The sequence below is a fragment of the Trachinotus anak genome, unplaced genomic scaffold, assembly GCF_046630095.1.
Source record: "Trachinotus anak isolate AG129_WGS33_773 ecotype Australia unplaced genomic scaffold, CSIRO_AGI_Tana_v1 ptg000032l, whole genome shotgun sequence".
Lineage (NCBI taxonomy): Eukaryota > Metazoa > Chordata > Actinopteri > Carangiformes > Carangidae > Trachinotus > Trachinotus anak.
This window is the reverse complement of record NW_027273883.1, coordinates 3415152-3437079: the sequence shown is the minus strand read 5'-3', so window position 1 is coordinate 3437079 and position 21928 is coordinate 3415152. Positions and strand designations below refer to the sequence as shown.

Genomic DNA, 21928 nt, shown 5'->3' with positions numbered 1-21928 from the left:
CACTTCTTGCAGGTGCTGTAGCTGGAGCAGCGGCTGAGCGGCACACGGATGACGCAGCTGGAGAAGGCCACGAATAATGCGTGATGATCCCGGTCCAACTCCAGCCCCAGCACCCTCCTGTCCTCCCCCCGCACGTTGCACCTATGAAGACAGAGAAAATACGAGACAAGACGTTTTCGATTTATTTTAATTTTTTTAAAAATCAGTGCTGCAGACGGCCGGCGCAGTCTGAAAATTATAGAGGAGCCGGCTGTGAATTGAACTCCATGCAGATAGACTTTTCAAGCTGTGTAGTCAGAAAACAAAAGAAGACAGAGGAGAGAAAAAAAAGCATCCCCTGTAGCTGTACAGGGTGATGCAAAGTGTTACAATAGACCAAAGAGTGGGTGGGCAGGACAGATCAAGGCAGAACACAGAGAGGAGGAGAGACGGAAAAAGAACAGAGAGAGAAAGATACTACGAGTGAATACACACGGGGGGAAAGAGGACAGACAATTAGGGGAAAAAGATGGAGAGCTTAAACTAGAAAGACTGTCTGACTTGTTCGGGTTGTAGACGTCGATGTCCTCCAGGAGCTGTGTGCTGAAGGATGCGTTGGCTCCCTCAGTGCTGGCCAGGATCTTTAGCACATGGCCGTTGTCTGAGCCCAGAAAAACCACTGTGTAGTTCTTATACGGGCCCGCAGATGTGTCCACCGCTATCTGGGTCAACTTGAATCTGAATAAAACACAAGGAAAGAAAGCAGCTACGTTAAAAACACTGATAGACGGTATTTATGGAAAAGATGCACCGTCGACAGGAGAAATGATTCATGGTAAAGATCTTCTTAATCAAAGCTGACATTTCTATTAAAAGTGACGTCCATTAGATGCCAAATATGCTAGTTAGCATCCTAACATTGTTGTTTTGCTTTGTCAAAGTTAATTTCCCATGGTAAACAAAACACACAGTGGGCGAGCACTCAGCTCATTGTATAAAGCATCAGTGTGCAATCAATCACTTCATCTACCAGCCCACCGTTCCCTTCCGCCATCGCCCACATCCTTTAATCCCTTCATCCTATTAATTCATGTGCCCATCTATCCATCCACCCACGGCCATTCAATCGATCCATCCTGCTCGTTCCAGAGCTACTTCCCTCGACACACTGCAGTCTCCTGTTTTAGTCGCGTTTTCTATTTTCTTTTTTTAAAATTTGTTTTGTATTTATGTGCCTATAAATACAAAAGAACAAAAAAATTTGTATTTATGGGGAAAGTCCAGTGAACTGTTGCTGTATCTGGAGCAACACCTTGCTTCATATTCATCCAGCTCCACACAGTGACACCTGGGAGCTGCCCAGTATCACCACAGCTGTCTGCTGCTGGCTCCACTGGAGCAGTTGTGGATTAAGAGCCATGCTGAAGGGCACCTTGAGTCCAGTGATTGTTGACAGAGGGATAAGCTGCACTCATTCACTCTCTCTGCCTGCCTCTCTGGCCCTGGGACTTCAACAAACAAACTTTCTATAATAAACCTGGTTTTATTCTTTTGGCATCACATCCCTTCTAGATCGTTTCATAAAGGACACCTGCAGAGGCTCCTGTGCCCTCATTTCTCCCTCAGTCCCTCCCAGATGGTCCCATGGAGGCTGGTTTGTTTACCCACATGGACTTGACTGGCACATCCCCACAATGAGTCTGTATCGCGTGATGCACTTCTGGTTAGGTTTCATTTATCTAGCTCCTCTCTGGGGAGAGGCGAGGCAGATGTGATGTTTTTGGCGCCAGATGTGAAGTGGCGCATGTTTCCTTGGCAGTGTGGAGCCTCTGCAGTGTCTGGCTGGCTGTCAGCCTGGCTTTGCTTCAGGAGGCATGGAGGAGGCTCGTGTATACTGTGTGTGTGTGTGAGTGTGTGTGTCTAAAGTTGATTCTGTGATGTGTATCTGCTGCATGTATATCCATGTCTGAGGTTTGTGCAGCACTGTCTGAGACAGTTGTGACACTTATCACCGATTCAACATTCACCCCATGATCATCTGATATCAGTGGATTCTCAAATGCTACAACACACACACACACACACACACACACAAACACACAAACACACACACCAGTGCCTGCCTCGCTTCAATGTGACCTGCAGAGGAGCGTCTGCAGGTCAGGTCAGTGCTGGAGGAGGAAGCTGCCCCTCCCCTCCCCACACAGGTCGTCTTTGGTGTGGGCTGGGATTGACCGCTGAATAAATCTGATCTGGTAATCTGGTAATGAGGGACAAGGTTGTTTGTTCCACCTGAGCTCACTCATCGATACCAATCACAGCCCCGAGTGTTGAAACACTGCTGGTACATTATGTTGCTATAATAAATAATACCTGCACACTTACGGGTTAAAGGAAAGACGCTGGTTTTCTCTGTGTTCTAGGCTCAAAGCTCTGCATGTATTTTTATAATTTATGATGTGTAAGGTTGAATGCTGCTGAAGCCAAACAGCTTCCAATTAAAACTCACAATGAGGCGTCGAAAGCTGCAAAATGCTGCAGTTTTCAATTAATTGTTAATCTGACACTATTTAATTATATAATTATTTTATGGCAGAAATACCAAACGTTCTCTGATACTAACTTCTAACTTCTCCAAAGTGAGAATTGTTCCATTAAAATAAACTAATTGTCTTCGGGTTCTAAACAACTGGTCAGGCAAAACAAGCCACCTGAAGACCTCACCTTAGGTATTTTCACTGTTTTCTAATTTATCAACTAATCTGTTAATTATTCTGTGATTAATCAGTTGTCTGTCGAGTCTAAAAACTGTTGGAAAATAGTCAAAACTCACCATCATAAGACCAAGATCTTAATAGCTTCATCACTGCTTGTTTTTTCTTCCCAAAAGACCAAAATCCAAAGAAACTCAATTCACCTTGGTTTAAAACTTCTGAACTAAAATACTGGTGGTAAAATGTGGTTCCTTCTCAGTGCAGCATCCTGTCATTTATTCACCTGCACAAATCCCATACCTGCTGGTGGTGCGGGTGAAGTAGGGCCTGTCGTTGACCGAGGGCACGGACTCGTCCATGAGCGGGTACGACTTGATGAAAGTCAGGGTGTCGTCGGGGAAGGTGGTGGATGACTTGTAGGTGGACGCTGAGCCCTCCCCGGCGCAGCAGCCCGGCCTGAACAACAGCAGAGACAGAAAACACATCAGGGCTGAACCCGGCTTCACGAGCACTGGCAGCTGTTTGTTTTTTTTGGGGACAAGCAGGAGGTGGAAAAAAACTACAACAACAAAAAAAAACAGGTGTCTGGTAGGACTGGTTGTTTTTCTTGTTCAGAGATGTCTGTGCAGAACAATAACAACAGCAGCTCCAAATACTCCATTGTCAGAGGCAGAAAAACATGTTCTTGGAAAGTGACAGTTTGCTTTTTAAAGATGTGTCTCTTGCCTTGGTTTCGGGACCTGCTCCTCTGGAACCGGTGTCCACGCCGACTCACTGTTCCTCTGCTCCTTAAATTTGCCACTGAAGGCCTTCTCGATGTCGTCCATGTAGAAAGCACAGACCGCTGAGCCCGTGATGCTGATGACGGGGTAAGAAATGAAGATGAGATTACAAAGAGTTCAGCGACTTGTCAAAGCCCAACACAAACTTCTTACTGTTTACTTTATTCATTTTAAGACTTTATTAATCTGTTGCTTTGTTAATTGTTTTACCTGTATTTAACTTTACTTTCACTTGTTTCAAATGTTTTTTTTTTCTAGAGCTAACTTCAATATTAATATTTAAAAGTATAGACTACGTTAATTGTTATCACTGTAAAGAAGCTATTTGAGTGTTATTGTGTAACAAGGACCTTGTACAGATTAGTGTAAAGATGGAACCATGGAACAGGGCTTTGATTATTTGTGTATGAACTTTTTTCTGTCTTAAAAAGCAACTTCACACCTGATTTTAGCCATGACAGTCCACACTGGAGCATTTCACCCATGTTAATGCAGACCTAACACACCATGCATGTCAATTTGCCCCAGATGCTGTAACACTGATCAACACTGTAAACCAGTAGCTTACAAGCAGTATTAAAATATGCAGAAGTACAAACTGCTACTGGCATGTGCTATAGATTTTTCTAGGGCTGCAACTATTGATTATTTTCATAATGGATTAATCCATTGATTGTTTTCTCAATTAAGTGAATAATTATTTGGTCCATTAAATGTCAGAAAAAGCTGATTTCTCATAGACAAGACAACTGACAGAGGTATTAAATTTACCAAGAAAAAACAACATTTGAGAAGCTGAAACCAGTGTATCATTATTTATTTATTTTTTGTGTTGATGGACTTATTCAGCTGCACCTACAATTTACTGATTCAGAAAAGTTGATTTAATCTGAAGTTACTCTGTAGTCTAGTCATGAGTCAGCTTGGAGCTGGGGGTTGTCATGGTAACAGATGAAACAGGTGCAGCATTACGAAAAGCTACTTTTTACCGAGAGGTTGTGACACCGTCCACTGAGCTGTCACTAAGTATTTTTCTAGTCATACATCTCCTGACCCAACTGCAGCTTTAGCTCGAAAACAAAAGACACAAACAAACAGAAAACAGACAAGAACACCGCTGATCCCTGTCCGGCCTCGCTGACCTGTTCGCCTGTGTGGTGAAGACGCCCAGCACCGCTGGCCGGTGGTTGATCTGCAGCACGTTGGTCAGTGACTGCAGGACGTCGAAGTAGAAGAAGGAGTCACCGGGGACGGAGCAGTTCAGCCTCGCTTTGAGGAACGACGTCCAGTAACGTTCCAGCACTCTCGGGGATCCGCCGTTGTCGTTCTTACAAACGCGAGCCACTCTGGAGAAAACCACCTGAGAGGACAGACAGGGAAAAATCAACTCTGATTTATAAATCATGTTGTTTACCACAACACACACAGACAGGAATATTGAGCAATGGCTAAAAATATTGCTGGAATGTGGTTTGCATTGCAGGTGATGCGGCCTGAAACGAGTCTCTCACCTTGCCAAGAGTTGTGTACTCCACTGCAATCTCACTGAAGAAGAAGTACACGTAGTTCCCATACTCAATAGCGTGGAGGAAATGGGGCTCTGTGGGAGAGGAGAAGAAGAGATGTGTGAGAAAATCGCTGGCAGTGATGCCTTATTTCCATCATGACAGCGCGTTGAGAGCGGGCTGGGAGCGGAGCTGGTAAACACAGATGCTCAATTTGGAAAATGTGTCCTGGAGAAATGCAAGGAGAGAGTGTTATAAAGCAGCAAATCTGAATATTAGGATGGACAAATGAAAACAGAAAAATCATTCCCACCGTCACAGCCGTAACATTTACTGTATTGACACAGCAGAAGTGGTGCTGATAAAAAACACTCACCTCCAGTCACAACGGTCGTTTATAAAGTTGGAGTTTTATAGAATCTCAATACAAATCTGGCTCCTCTCTTAACCTTAATGAAACTATTTTGATTTTAACATTTGTAAAAAATAAAGTTAAAATGAATAAAAGTCAAAAGATCTAATTTATATATTTAAACAGCTTCTGTTGGTTCAGACAGAAAGGAAGCTGTAGCCTCTTATTTTTGCACACCTTATTTTTTATAGAACCTAAACCTGCTTTATGATCAAAAAGACATGGACATCTCATTTTATATAATACGGGACCTTTAGGATGTTGACTTATCACAGAAAGATTTTAATTTCTACCAACCGCACACTGCCACACCTGTACGTTAATGTGTTCAATACTGCACGGACGCTCACCTCGCAGCCATTTGGAGTCGTACTTGACTGTGCGTAGGACGGGGCTACTTTCTCCCAGACTCCTGTAAATGACTGCATCACTTGCCAAGAAGTCAGTCATAGTGGCTGAATAGAAATCACCACCTGAGACAGACGACAAAGAGGGGGGGGAAAAAGTAATTGAGATACATCGTCAGGGATCACAGTTGCCATGAATAACCCACTTCTCTTAAGTGTCTATTTTGGTCACAGGTGACTTTTATTGCCCTTTAAAAAGAGGCAGAGGAGAACAGATGTAGGAGAACGTGTCACTTTTAATAACACCCTGTGTGAACTTTGCATAAATGTCAGTGGAAACTTGGCAGGATTGAGCTCAAGTTCGGCTCTGCCTTCACTCTTCCCCTGAACTTGACCCTGATGTGTCCACAAAGTATCAGCTTCCTTCATCGCTATGATTAGTAAAGAAAATCTAACTGTGAATCAGAATCCATCAAAAGGGCAAATGCAGATTACACCCTGTGTTTATCGGTGCTCAGACAATGAACTGCATTTACATCTCTGGCTTTTAGCTCATGCTGTTTACCAGAGAGATTTGCAGTCATGTAGTGGTCGTTAACATGTGGTTTAGTCTATTATTACATCTGGAATTGCTCTTTTATCAGCCGTCTTTGTATTCAATAATGGAAATAAAACAAATTGCACCACTTGTATATGTTTAATTCAGTACAAATATTGAACTTTATGTGTAGGTAATGTCACAGCTAACCATGTAAACAAACAGCTGTAAACCATGCTGCTGTTTTTTTCTACCACTCCAGGTTTCCATTAGTTTCCATTCGTTTCTGTGCAATAAGAAAATCAATATACAGACTCTAGAAACTTGCCTGAGTGATGTAATCCATCACAGTGGACATCGGGTCCACATTAACATTTGTCAAAGCTACATTATCATTATGAGGTGATGTCCTTTCAAATCAATGTGCATTTATGCTGCTTGAGTATTTTAGAAATAATTGAAATGACAAAAACTGATGAAGAACTGATGTTCAGTGAAAAAGAGTGAGCGGATTGATTGATTGATGTAAACATGATTGGAGATTAACCCATTAAGACCTAAAGCGCCCCCTAAAAAACATTCTTAAACCTCAGCATAGCTTGAGAACAACCTCCTAAAACCTGAGGGTTTTCTGAGAGCTTTAACTTTTGACTTTTATTGTAAATCATTGGCTTTGCCTCGGAATTTAGAGATGTAAACTACTTTTATTGATTTTTTAAAATGGTGATGACCATTAGGGTAAAGGAAATTATCTACTATGATCTCAGAGGCTAAAACGTAAAAATACATTTCATAAAAAAATATTAAAACACTGGTAGAGTGAGGTCGTCTTAAGAGGACTTCAAAAGATCCTTCATTCATAAACACATATGATCCGCACTTGATTCAGCAGCTATGTTTGGGAAGCTCTATTTTCATATTTTCTTTTATATCTCTCCACTCAACATTAAAATCCATTAAATCACACAAGACTGCAGCTTTGAACTGACGCATCATCTGGAGAGGCTCTACAGGCAGATTAGCCTCATCTAATTTATCATGTTTTACCACTGATGACCTAATAATTCACTAAACACCAATTTAATATTCAAAAGAGTACGAAGCGTTTGGAGAGTTTTTCTCACCCAAAATAAAACTGGGGAAGTGGCCTTCATCCAAAATTCCACTGAGCCCGTCCCTCCAATGAAGAAATATTGGAGGGACGGGCTCAGTGGAATTTTTTTAAATCACAACTGAAAACGTAAGTGTTAAATTTGGTCTTTAATTAGCTCTTTGGGTTTTTTCTTTTTTCATTGTATTCACTCTTGCAATTATTTTGATGTTTTAATTATTAATTTTATTTCTTTATTTAGTTTTATTTCATTTAAAAAAACATTTTGAGCTGCATCTTGTGTATGAAAAGTTTATTATTATTTTATATTTAGCGTGAGCCAGATCAGCAGCTATGGGAGCTGAACTGTGACATTCCACTCACAGGGCAGTCAACTTTACTCACCTGCGAACAGGCCGACGTTGGACTGGCGCGACTCAAAGGGACAGCGAGCTTGTCCCACCACCTCCTCTCCTTCCTGTTCCAGTGTCGACATCTAGGTCAGAGAGGACGCAGCAGCAAAGAAGCACTTTATAAGGCCGTATACACAACTGTAGAGCTAAGCCAATAAAAAATGGGACATAAAAGACAGTGGCAATTGTAAACATGAAAACAGCTTCACTGTTTACACTTGTAAACCCGCAAGGTCCCCGCTGCACCAACTGCAGAATCAATGAGCCTCAAACACAGAATGTCTTTAATGTAGCGAGAGTTTTGCGTCTGAATGCAAAGGATGTGTAAAAAATCAATCTGAGATAATGAAAAGCGACACATGCATCATAAAGATTAGTTTTATTCAATGTGTTGTATGTGGGCCAGGTCCATAAAGGATGTGTGTGAAGTCTGAGGTCCTGCTGTCATGAGCAGAGAGGACAGTTTATCTCTCACAAGCAGAAATTTAGCTGCTATTTTCCAAACCTGCTGTTAACAAGGTCGTAAACCTCAGATATGACAATAAGTAAAACCCAGCCATGTGTGTGTGTGTGTGTGTGTGTCTGTGTGTGAAGTGGAGGCTGATTGCATGCAGTGCAGATTCGCCTCCCTCTGTTGCAACAAGGTGACTGACATACACACACAACGTTCACAGCCCATTAACACATGACTTGGTTTATGTGATGCTGTGTCGCCTCCTCTGACTCGAGCAGTGTAATAGCATGTTACATGCACTGTATTTTATTCAATAGATTATTAATGGATGCATCGCGTTTGAAATACTGTCTGTCGCGGGAGTGTTTTTGAAAAGGTCAGTATAGATGAGGTGTAGACGACATTTGCTTTCACTTCCACCTCAGATGAGTGTGCGGTGGGTTAACGGCTGCTCTGTGCACATGTGAAAATACAATCATCCAGGGGAGGAGAAAAGAAGTGATCCAAAACTTTACAACAGAGCTTTGCCAGGTAAACTATGCATAAATGCCCCGAGGGATCTGTACGAAAAAAACATCTCAAATTCTGCAAGACGTATGTATTTACACCCTGAACATGATGCAATCCAACACAACAGCTCTGCCCTAAATATCACCTCTGTGAAGTGTTCACTTATTGTTTAGACTGAGTCCCTACTTTGTATTGCTGTTGTAATGAATTGCATTAAGTGCCTCTTTTATTGTATCTGCCTCATCGAACGTGAGCTTCGGTTAGATCTGGTGGAAAAGTGCTTTTTCACAAAAACATGGATTAAAATGAGAAAGTGGCAAAGGCTAAGTGTTTTAATGTGTTTTCCAGTTTGGCTTTTTAACAGGAAGCAGACACACAGGTGACGGCAGAGTTCACTCTCTGATTTTCATCCTAAATGTTCATTTTTAGCGGGACTGCAACAGTGGGGCCAGACCTATAATCTGGGATGTCCCTGACGAACTGACTGACTGACTGACTGACTGACTGACTGATCATATTTCCACCACTGGTCAGGTGAGTGCTTTGTCACTGAGCTGGAGTTTCTGGGGCAAACAGGTTTAGATAGGGAGACGTTTACATCTGTAGTGTTGCCAACTCTGCCAACTACACTCTACTTAGCTGCTGTGGTTTCCCGGCTGCTCGCGAACTGAAGGGAAGCGGAGGAGCACTTCTAGTTCACAGAGCCTCACTGCCATCATGGCAAATAAACTCCTTTCATTACATGTATCTTTATAACTAAAGAAGGCAGAGAAATAACTAATGACCGACACAGAGCAGAGAGTACACTTACTGTAGTACAGCAATAAAAGCCCTGATAAGAAATAAAATGTGTCCGTCCACGCAAAAGCTAAAGTGCTTTTAATCTGAAAGAATTACAGGAAGTGTTAAATTTGTAATATGGTAACTTTAACACGGCGAGTGGGAGTGACTCATAACAAGGTTTCATACTAAAATAAAAAGCTAAGATCAATTCTACACATCAAAGTTTCACTTTCACTGAAATCACAGTACAGTCTCTGTCTTTAGTTGATTTGTTTGGTGATTTTGTCAAATGACGTCGCAGTTTTAAAATCAGGATTTGACCATCTGGTCCAGATACATGTTAGGCTTTAACCTAGTCTTGTTTTTTATCATAGAAGTGAGTCTTAATATTTTATGGATGGCACTTTCCCTTGATGAATGCATCCAAATATGTTTTCAGTACTGACAGGGTTCACGAGGGGCTAATTGTATTCTGCAATTAACTAGAGAACTTATTTATTAAACAAGGATTTCTCCAAAATGAACAGCAATGTGACCTTGAACCCGGAAAGCTATTAAAAGACGCAACACGTTAATTTAAGAGGCAAATGAGGGAAAAAAAAACAGAAGCATAAAAACAGAAGTAAACATGGTTAAGAGTCTAATCAGTAATCAGAAGATCTGTGCTCTTCAAATGAAAATTAAATCTGTTTAGAAATCAACAGTATTGACCAGACGTCTCATCTGCTGATTTGAAGAGAAAGAGTTTGTTAATCACAAACAAAGAAGTCAGAGAAAACTGAGGACTCAACAGAGCTGTGCAGTGACTGTGGGATTGTTACCCCTGTGGGCAGATGAAGACAGATGGATTTGACGCTTCAAGGTTTTCTTGTATCGCAGACGCATGTTGAAGACAGCCTCTCTGTTGTTTTCAGACCAGCTGTCTCAGCAGTCTGGTCAGTGAAGCTGTGTGTTCATGGCTGGGCATCCATTCATGTCTACTGACCATCACACACTCAAACACACACACAGACGCCTTTCACTCAATCCCCCCTTGTCCTCCACGGATTTTTCACCGAGTCCCAGAGACTGTTTCCTTGATATGATTTACTCTTCCTCCCTCTCTCCCCAGCTGTCTGGATAGTCATCTCTTGTACTTTTTTTTTTTCCAAATGAGGGAAAAAGACGACGGGTGGAGGGACAGGGGTGGGGGTTGGTTCACAGCTGGGGGGGTTTGCAGACAGAAAGAATGTGTCGATGTGTTTTGGTTTAACTGTAAATCAGCCGCTCTTCACCGAAGGGAGTCTGTGGCGGAGAGACGATGACGTCTAGATGTAGGTCGGTATGCAGTTCTTTAAACATTTGAGATCGACCTCAGTCGTGTGTATTATCTGTGGAGGTGCTGCAGCTGAGCATCGACACTGTGCAGGTCCTGTGTGACACCCAAGACGTGACCCTGGAGTGTATTTAGATACTATCAGCCTACAGTGATGCTGTATTCAGTTCAGACTAGACTGTGCAATAAGTCAACATGATCTAATACTGACTTTTGGTTGAAGTGACCGTTCACTAAAAGGAAGATAAACAAGGTTCTAGTAAGAGAAAGTCTCTGCATTTAAAGAGTCTGGATGATCGTGCCTCTGTTATCGTCTCTGCAAAACCGAAAACCATGAGATGAGCAGTTTAATCAGCATCTTTGTCCTCTGACGTAAACATGTCTTGCTAACCAACTTCTTCCCTACAGTGGTAACGTGCGCGTCATTATCTGACATTATAATGTGAGGTTACAAGTTGGAAATAGCCCATTGAGGACTGAAGCATCCACTGTGTGAAAGTTGGTGCAACACATGAACATCCCTAGAGTTGAGGGTCATGTCCTGCATTTAATCAGTCAAACACTTACGGTGCTGAAAAAATGTTGGGTTATTGACTTAAGCTCTTCTCATATTGTGCAAAAAAATTGTAAAACATATTTTCCAACTTACTTTTACCAAGGATTTTTTACTGTGTATTTTCCTACAGACAGAATTTAAAGTTATGTATTTATTCTTGTTTCTGAATATGTTTTCATTTCATTTCATTCATTTTGTTTGGTCTTTGAGAATTTTGTTTTTTTCTGTCGCTATCCTATTTACATTTAATTGCCCTAATTTGTATGAAACATGCCTTATAAATAATTGTACGTTGATTATGATTATTCTTGTAGTAGCAGTGATATTACATGGTGAACTTTTCTTTAGAAAGAAAGTTTGCACATCTATTTTAATGTCAAGGACTAAACTCGTGTCAGACTCAAAACATCCCATCTGTGCTGTGGTTCTTTTTATCAGGTTTTTGCTGTCCAGTGGGAACAACATGCGTTTGTTAATACTTTCTCTCACTGTGTAAACCTAATTCTGCTGGGCACTAAACTGGAAACCACAGAAAAACCCCGGGTTCTGGCCCTCCCTGACCCCGTGATACGGACCACTGGGTTAGTTCACAGATCAGCACTGGAAAAATAAAACACTCATTGAAATGTAGAGTCTTGAGTTCTTCAGCTCCCCTCTGGATTTCAGACTCCCCCGCACTGTTAGATTTACAGTCTGTGCTGTACTCCCTCGTCCTCTAATGGCCTGCTGCAGGTTCTGTTCTCCACACTTCAAACTGAGGGAGCTTTACCTTTGGACTGCCCTTAGACAAATGGTATCTGTGCCTTTTCTGAAGCATAATGCTTTGACTCTCTGTGCTGTTATTTATCAGTACAGTGGAGGGATAATCGTGGTGTGGATTTGTCTCGTCTCCTCACTTTCTTCCTCTCCTCCCTCAGCTTTGTGTCTTCGGAGGTGTGAAAGAATCTGCTGTATTATTACTATCATCACTATATCTTGTTTTCTGTCAACACATTGCTTTTTATCTTGTTGAGCCAACATATTATTCCACCAGAATGAAGCGTTTGAAGTCACCTAACCACGTAGAACGCATATGGCAGCGTCCACAGTGAACAGCATGTCCTCAGCTCAGATCTGCTGCTGGTATCTGCTACGGTTAAAACAGAGTCTGTATGTGTGTGTTTACATTTGGCATATGTGCTGTCCCTTTTCATGTACATAATCATCTTCCAGTTATCCTCCCATGTGTGCCTGCAGCTCCCGGCTGTTTGTTGCAGAATCACTGACAACACAAACTGAAGAGCAGGCCGCCAGACTTCTTTCACAGCTGACAAATGCTGCATTCAACCTGCTTTGACCCGTCTTTTGTAGCAGTGTCTGTGGGTGTTATTTGACAGTAGATGTCCTTTTCTGAGCAATGTTAACATTATGTTATCTACTGTTTGGGCTGTGCTGTATTGAAAGTATTGGGAGAGGGACAAAAGGAAATTGCAGCACAGTAAGTGTTGGATGTCTTAATTTAACTTATATAGTTTAACTGTTTCACTTCAGTTAAACTATATACGTTAAAACTAAAAAACTATAAAGTGTTTTTGTACACACACACACACACACACACAAATATTAGCAATTATATGTGATTTTTGTTTAGTATTGACCTCAAATTTCAGTTTCACTCAGGCCCAACTGTTTGTGAGAGTCAACTTGGGCCCTTGGCAAGAAATGGGCAGGGGCCTCCTCCAATCAGCTTTCATCACAGTTATGTAATAAATAGTCTGACACCAAGAAAAATGATTTTAAAAAGTAGAATTTCAAAATATAAATATAAAGAATGTGAAAAACTCTGCTTGCTGCTTGAAAAAAAGGTAATTATATAGACAGGAACACTCAGTTCACTTTATTTATCTTTAGATTAAAACATAATAAATAAATAAAAAAATATCTTGTATGTATGTGCAGGACTTGCTGATACAGTTGGCAACACTGCCTCTGAGATGTCATTGCAAATTGTCCATTGGTGTGCTTAAGGGGGAGGAGGTTGCATTTTGAGACACTGCTGTGGAGTCAAGTTTGTCAGCCCTCAGGGGGCCCCCTAACAGGCTGGGGCCCCAAGCAGTTGCCTGCCTTGTCTGTTCACAAGCTGCGCCTCTGCCCACTGTCCACCGCCCTGTGTGTGTAAAGCTGATGGATAAAACATGCTGTGTGTGAGCCTCTGTGACCTGTGTTTACGTGTGTGTTTATGACATGAGATCCCTGGTAATGGCGCCCTCACGTCAAGCTGGCGTGGTGCGAACGTGATGTAAATTCAGTTCACAGTTTGTTGTTTCCACTGGCGCCTGAAATGATGGGATGCGACGGAAACAGCTCACAAGGACACGGTCATACATATCTTGCAACAGCTGCAATATGATCTCTTATCTGTAATTGAGGCCAGGAAGCGGCACATGGCGGCGCGGTATCTCACCTTATAGTTACGGCAGGTGGGGTTGAAGGCGTTGGTGCCGCAGGCGAAAAGCGTCTCGTCGTTACGTGGCACCAGCACTTTGATGTAGTTGTAACATTCGTCCTGTCAGGAGGAAAACAGCTTGATGTTATTGTACATCAGGGAGCATGTCTTTGTGGGCTCCTGGCACTCAAAGCAAGACTTACAGCAGGTGGAGAATTTACACACACACACACAAACTTTCTCTGTTTTACAGTCATTATCGTAATCCCCAGGCTGATTGTTGTGGTTTCACTGTAGCTCTGGGGAGTGAAATGTTATGCCAGGAGCCCTGCAGTCTGTCGTCCCTGATTCCTGTGGCACTGACTCTGATGAACTACATGCACACCTTCGCTTAGTACAAAACTTCACTGTGCAGGAAATGAAGGCAGAGGCGAAGGAGGAGAGCGAAAGAAGAGAGAAACAAAAACCAAGAGCAACAAACATGGGAAGACAATACTCACGCTGTTTTTCCCTCTCACAGTGCACTTCTCCACATCCTTCGTCTTCCAAGTCAGTTTCTGAAAAATGAACACACAGCCAACTGTCAACTCAAAGAGAAAGCGTTTCTCACCATCCAAACTTTGGTTGCTCCCAATCGTTCAAGTGCTGTTATGAGACTGTGATGAAAATCTCATTAACTTCAATAAACTGTTGTGGAGAAAAACAAACAAACAGAGGAGAATCAGGGACGCCTGCGGCGGCCTGTGCAGCTCATCAGTGGGCAGCTAAACATTGAGGTTCCTCAGTGATTAAAAAAAAAAAAAAAAAAAAACACTCGGAAAGATACATCTGCGTATGTGAAAGCATGCATGTGGAAATCAAAAGGGCTGCGAGGATGATTCTGTCACTTCACTGTCTGTATGAGGAGGAGTCAATTAACCCCAATTAAGGGACCGGCCAAAAGCTCTGCCCTCATCCTGCACACACACCAACACACACTTCCTTTTTGAGTGCGAGTTGTCCAGTGGGCTGTGGTTGAAAAAGATCCATCAACTTGTTAACAAGCTCTTCCAGCTGAAGGTTTAACGCGCTCCCATCCACTAGAAACTGGACCATGGACTGACCCGAGTTCACTCAGAGCTCCCCGGCACAACCGAGAATGCTGGGAAGTTGTGTACATTCCTATTTCAGTTCAAATTCCTTCACAGGATCCTTTTTTTGGAACAGCTCCTCACAGCCTGGTGTCTCACTCAGTGACATGTAAACATGTGAGGATTATAGAAAGTATCTGGTCTTTGAGATTTCGCCTGGAGTTGGAGCTTGAGGCAACTCTGATATTTCTGACTTCAGTATTGTGCGCTGTTTATTGAACGCACTCATGTTTTGGGGAATGATGAACTGAACAAATCTGTTTGCAAATAATAAAGGTGAACATGACTGCGTTAACTCTGGTGAGAGTGAACAGTGCTCACACACCAGAAGGTGGTGGTAGTGAACCACGAAGTCTTTTGCGAACCTACAAACAAACACCAGAAGAAGAAGAACTGGGATTTAGGGTACGTCTAGTGTTGCCGATACAAACAGCACAGCTACTGGTGCTGCTGAAGTCAGTTCGTATGAGCATTTTAAAGACTTTTATTAACAAATTGCTGCAGATTCCAACAGAACAAATCTCATCGTTGTCTGAATTAACAGCTACATCAGTAATTAATTTAAATGAAATATCAAGTTGAAGCATCCAACCAGTCTTTAGAAATATCTGAGTGAAATCATAAACAAGAAATCATAAAGAAAGGTTCAGACCATGAACCAGCAGCTGCAGTGTTACTCCAACTGAGTCAAACTCACAGCATATACAATCAAACATACTCTCACATTGTTTTTCCTTATCTTTTAAAAGTAACCTCTGTCTGTGAGTGTACAGTAGTAAACAATAATTCATGTTATTTCAGAAGAGGCAATAATTTGAGGCTGGGATGGATGGTAGGAGGAGGTTCTACTGAAAAAGAACAAAAAAAAAACCCCAAAAAATGAATGAACATGAACAAGTTCCTTTCAACCGTTGCAACTCGCTCCTGTTAAGTGTGAACTTGCACATCAAGACTTGTCCGATTTTAATGTCAAGCGAGTTCTCAGTTTCAGCCACTTTTGAATGTTTACCAGCACAAATGAGCCTGTGCACTTTTCTTCAGATGGTCCACATTTGCTCCTTGTGAGCACAATAATCATGATTAATATACAGTAAATAATTATCCACAAACTTTCATGCATACGCTCAATTTAATTACTGTCTAGACACTGACTCTATTTGTGTCAACACTTGATGTAACCAAGATGTGGGCATATTTTAAATATGAATACAGCATGAATACAGTAATTGATTTAATAATGTAGTGCGCCTTCTCAGTATGAATTACCTTTCACCTGTAAACCATGTTTATATCAGAGTTTGTTCTTGCAAGAGATAACTGAAATTTGTCACCTAAACAAACAGATAATAAATAAATAAAAATCATGCGTCAAAGATGAGTCCTGAAGTCTGGTGCCTCAGATTCTGGAGAGACTTTTTTTTTTTTTCACCCACCCTGTGATAGAATACATTTTGATGCCTTATTGTAGCTGAGGGTCACTCATCTCAGACTACAAGTCCCTGAAAAAAAAACAAAAAAAACAATTTGTACCACAAGCTCCTTGTTCTCCTGTTCTCAAGGCCTCTCAAGTTCCCTTTTATCAGATAGCTTTCATTCCCGCCGTCAAGTCAGACACTACGTAGAACTTGTGGATTCAATCTGAGCGCAGGCAGGATTTTGATGAATAAGAGACATGCATCCTAATTGAGCAGGACTTCGTTCAAACTAAACCAGCATTGTTTCTTCACTACATGCAGCACAGGTGATAAATGCATTTCAAAGTAAGGCTGACGTTATTCTATTTTTCTCTAATTATCAACATATCTTTTAAAAAGACCAAAACCAACAACACATTAGTTATTCTCTCAATATTTTCTGACTTGCCTACTGTGTCCGCAGCCCCAAGAACACTGGTTCCTGCTGCAGACATGTCTTTTTTTTAAGTATATGAAACATATTTTTAAAGACGGCCACTATAGGTTTTAGCAAACGTTACTAAAACTGGAATAAAAAGTGCTTTTGCTGAGGACTACTTCTGGTAGTACACATGAAGGATAGAGACTAGATAGATAGAGATTAGGTATAACCCTGCTACATGGCTGGACCGTGTATAGGTGTGAACCTTGGGCTCAGGGCTACACCTCTTACAGGCAGTCAGGTTTCCCGGGAAACAGAGGTTTACTTCCAGTTCACTGAGCCTTGCCTCCATTACAACAAATAAACAGAATTTATTACATGTAACCTTATCGCTAACGGAGGCAGAACTAAACATAAGACACACTGAGCAAAGAAAGAAACTATTTGTACCAATTCATTTTGAAACCAATGACCAATGGTAGAAATATGATCACTCAGTCAGTCAGTAAGTCCCTGCTGTCCCTGCTGTTACGGGAACATGTCAACAGTGGTGATAATTGTTAGCAGGATCAATTTATTGCTGGTTTTTGGTCTCTTCATGGGGCTTGTTGAAAGTGAGAAAAAAGAAAAACATTGCTTTATCCTTTAAGGGGAGAGGCCCTTGGCTTTAGATGGTGCTTCACATCTTCAGTGTCTTTTATTGTCATATTTTAAAATATTACAATCAATGAGCTCTGTCAGAATGATGGGGACTAACTTATCAATCCTTCTTGGAGCAGCGTTTGACAGACTCCTTGACATGTCTGATTTCATAGGCGGCACTCTTCCCTCCAGCTCCTTGCGTGGAAAACCTCCGGAGCGACTTTGCGAAGATCTGACTGGATTCAGCGGGAGTCAGCATTATGGTAATAGGTCCTGCCTTGTCCATGCTCGATTTGGTTTACTAATAATTACTTATGGCCACCCAGGCCCGGGGAGATCAGTGAGGGGGAGAATGTGAATGAGCGGCCCGTGTGAAAAATGAAGAGCTGCTCTAAAAATGAGCCCAAGTGAAGGAATGGATCAGTGATGAAGAGAACGCACCATTTTCTGGTGGTATGAGTCAGGCACGCACTAACGATCGAGCTCAGATGGATAACTGGAATAGGAGAGCCAGAATGTGATGGCAAAATATGGGTCGAGTCTTCAATAATTTTCTTCTCAGTTCCTGCTGTCACACTGGAGGCGGCAGAGGTTTGGTTGAATGGCTAAAAAATGCATCTTACACAAACTTTCAATATCCAAGCTCTCACATAACATAACCGAAAAAAGATGGACAAACATCTTAGTGCTCAGAAGTTCCCAATCCATTGCGCCACAGTCAACACCCAAATCAATAGTTTAGATCCCCTTGATACGGAGAGGTAGCTTTATCAGAATGAATGTACGTGTTTGGCACTAATCTAAATACAAGCAAACAAAAGTCCAGGCCTCGGAGAGCTTTTATTTAAGTGCAATCATGTTTGACAAATGAGATTCAGATAGGAGGGAGCATGGCACTTGAAAAGCCACAAGAGCACCGCTCCACTTGTATTGGATATACGTCTGAGGAGAGATTGCTTAATACTTGAATGAAAAGGCAGGCACAGGGTGGAAAGGAAAATAATGAAATCCAAACATTACAGGAGATTTTTCTTTTCTTTAAAAATACTGTGGTTCAGAAAAACAAAGGCAGAATTGCCTAAACAGCATTTCTTTGCAGTAAACCCCCCTTTAAAACAGGTACAGGTCTTTATTTGCATGTAACATATCATCCAGGACATGACTGTTGACAAGCAAAACCAGCATGTTCATCTTATGTGAGAGATTTTATCTTTTTATTGTATATTTAATGACTGCAGAATCCTATTTTATCCAATTAATAGCAGAAAAATGTCAAGCGAGGCTGGCTCTGCTGGTAGCTCACAGATTATTGGTATTGACTCCAAAGGATCAAGAGGTATCAAACACTCCCTAAATGTCAGATCCTCAGAACAAGAATCCATCTTGGATGTGAGTTTTTGCACTGATGAAAATCAACAGACCGTGTTTCAGTTTAGGAAGTAAATGCCATGTACAAGCTACACATTAAGTAATGTGTTTGCCACATAAATGCATATTGACTCAAGTACATGTATCAAGAAACTGTTGGACCCAACAGTGAGTTTGAACAGCAACAAAGTGAACCACAGAGGATTTTAGTCAAGATCATGGACAGAGTTTCCTACCTGCCGTGGGATTATCTGCTCAGATGAAACAGCGAGATTGATGGCAAACACATGGTCCCTGCAAGAGATGGAGCCAAGACACCATTAGTGAGCCATGTTTTTTGTCAGCCTTGATGCTTTCTGATCCAACCATTTCACCAAAACAAAAAACAAGCTTCTGTTTTGCTCAAAAGACTGATCAATGCTGTTCAACAACAGGGGTTTGGAGGATGATTAACAGCCAGTTCATTGGCTTTTCAATTTCAGAACCTCACGCAAGTTTTCCAACTCCAAAAGTTTTTCATCTATCGACACAATCCATATGAATCACTCTGTGAAGAGAGGCAGGCACTTTGTTGAATGCAGCTGTGGAAAATATTAAGTCCACTTAGGTACATTAAGAATCTCCATACGTTTTTGGATGGGCTTCTTGGCACTGAGAGTACTGCAGTTTGAGACAGAGCCAAAAACTGAAGCAGAATTTATTCTGCACAATGAAAATAGGGAGAGGAGGCGCAACCTCGTACATTTTAGATAATTAACCTATGACATCTTGATGGAGGGGGGAGCAACATGCATTTAAGGCTGAGAGATTCACTAGAAAAACTTGGGGAGATGCTGTTAGAAATGCAAACATGAAAGCAGTTTGGTGTGGAGGTGCTGCCCAAGAAATCTCACACCCAGTCCTAAAAGTTTAAGTTTGGGTGTGTTTGAGCAGAACAGAAAAGCAAGGATTTTTCTAGAAACATTAACGGGATGTTAAAGAAAAGGGTGAGATCAGTCAGATTTTCAGCTAAGCTATATCAGATGCTTTGTCGTGTTAAACTAGCAGGTGAGCGGTGATGACTGACCGGGCGGCGATGTAGAGCATGTGGTTGATCCTCAGCATCCTCTGGAAGTCCAGGCCCAGGCGGACAGTGTCATTGTCCGACATCAGTCCCTGGAAGCTGGGGTAGAGGTAGGACGCTGCGTGGGGAGATGAGATGAAGAGAAAAAGAAAATACTCTTAATACCAACAGATACCAGCTCATGCCTTCTCGACAAAGGTTAGAAAATCAGACTAGTACATAATGCCCCTCTGAGATCTGTTTTTTTAAAAACGGCAAAAGAAAGTCAGAGCTCAAACCTGAAATAGTTTCACAGAGCAATAAGACAAATATGAGAAGACTGCAGGTCAGCTCTCTAAAACATGTGAGTCAATCTTAGTTGTCAGCGCTTTTACAAACAACTGTTTGTTAGCTTCACATCTGTACAGAGACAGTAGGATGGCAATAAACATTTGTCCACAACATCAGCAGCTTAGAGAAACATTACACCTTTGCAGTTCAAGAAACACAAAGCGAAGGACACAATTTGACCTATTGTGCTAAAAACCCAGAGCGTACACTGTATGCTAATGTGCACTTGTGGAGGTGGATGAGCAGAGAGGGAAAAAAAAGCATCCAAAGTTGCAAATTATGCAGTGGTGTCAAAGAAGTCAGTCTGATTTAAATACATGGCTCCTGGTAAGCATCTCTTAACAGACATGACTGGGGACTGTGCCAAGTGAGGACAAGAAAACAAATCAAGAGCATCTCAATGGAAAGTGGGTCTGTCTGGTCAGCTCTCATTTAAATAACAATCGCTTGTCTCTGGGGTCATGAAAAGTTCAACTTAGTGTTGTCATGAATACAATTTAAATGTGTTCACTTGGAAAAACTGACCTGAAAAACCTCCTTTACCAATGATACCATACAATTAAAAATATCAACTTCGATTAGAACTTCTATCGCAAGTTTAAAGACATATGACCGAACAGAAATCAGGGGCTGGTTGCACAAAACGCCCTCAAGTCTTCTCCTTAAGCTTTCCTTAAAATGTTGACTTAAGTATTTAAGGTTTTCAAAACAGTACAGTTTTACAGCTGTAAAATCTCTTTCACTGCTGCTAATGCCTCAACTGTTTTCCCAAATTAAAGAAACCTTTCATGAGATTCTGTGCAACACCATTAAGTAACTCCCTCAGCTAAGGAGAAATTAAACCTTAAGTATCATATTAAAGTAGAAAACTATAGAGAGAGAGAGAGAGAGAGAGAGAGAGAGAGAGAGAGAGAGAGGCCTATAATATCAACTCTACACTCAACACTAAGGCTGATTTTCATTTTTCTTCTGTATTTTAATTTCATTCTGCCTTCTCGTACTCAAACAGTAGAATTGCTCACTAGAGGGAGATGTTCATTTAAACAGTGGGAGATGGTGCCCAGTACTTTAAATAACAGAATGACAGGCAGCCAGTGGATGGATATACCTCACATATACTGGATGAAAAAAAAAAGGATGCTTGAGGCAGAAAGGAAATTAGCCTGCTCAATACTGACACCAGCCTGTCTTCCACATCACAGAGACTTCCCCTGCTGTTTCCTTTTTTTTAAACTAAGTAAAGATTCAGCTCAAAGCCAAGGTGCTCTCTCCATCTGTAAAGTACTGTATTAAGTGCCCTCCAGCCTCCCATCTGACCCGGGCTGCTGCTGAATTAGCAATCCCCGCTAGAGATACACCACAATCTGAAATTAGTCTCTCTACAGGGAGCCGTACGTTCCCCTAACCGCTCGTCTCAAATCGACTGTTTAAAGATTTAAACGCCTAATGTCTGGCTGAGCACTGGACCTTGCTGTGCTGTCTGGTGAAGAGACTCCCAGTGGCTCAGCGGCCCACCCCACTACCCTTCCCCTGGCAAATGAGGATTTCTAATTACTCTTCAGCACTTTCACACCCTCTAAAGTTTTGGGAGCAGCCGGGGCGCCGAAAATCCAGGAGCAGGCGATGATGCCCAGAGTCACGGAGGCACACGTACAGAAACTCTGCTGGCCAAAGACTGAATTAATCCACAGTCCTCCATCCTCGGGCTGCATTCAGACCAGCACTGGCGCAGTGTC

General features: G+C 41.8%; 1 protein-coding gene across 12 annotated transcripts in view; it reads right to left on the bottom strand.

Moving 5' to 3' along the window:
• The window catches only part of sema6cb (semaphorin 6Cb), a 350862-nt gene that overhangs the window by 42780 nt on the left and 286154 nt on the right, over positions 1 to 21928 (bottom strand). For all 12 annotated transcript variants that reach the window (XM_071468733.1, XM_071468731.1, XM_071468730.1 and 9 more), the window contains 12 exons: positions 19866 to 19980; positions 19036 to 19093; positions 14324 to 14380; positions 13842 to 13943; positions 7773 to 7863; positions 5743 to 5865; positions 4987 to 5075; positions 4618 to 4835; positions 3420 to 3551; positions 2994 to 3149; positions 541 to 717; positions 4 to 141 (listed from right to left, as the gene is read on the bottom strand). In XM_071468733.1, the coding sequence (XP_071324834.1) occupies positions 4 to 141; positions 541 to 717; positions 2994 to 3149; positions 3420 to 3551; positions 4618 to 4835; positions 4987 to 5075; positions 5743 to 5865; positions 7773 to 7863; positions 13842 to 13943; positions 14324 to 14380; positions 19036 to 19093; positions 19866 to 19980 (1456 nt within the window). The remainder of the gene's footprint in view (positions 1 to 3; positions 142 to 540; positions 718 to 2993; positions 3150 to 3419; positions 3552 to 4617; positions 4836 to 4986; positions 5076 to 5742; positions 5866 to 7772; positions 7864 to 13841; positions 13944 to 14323; positions 14381 to 19035; positions 19094 to 19865; positions 19981 to 21928) is intronic.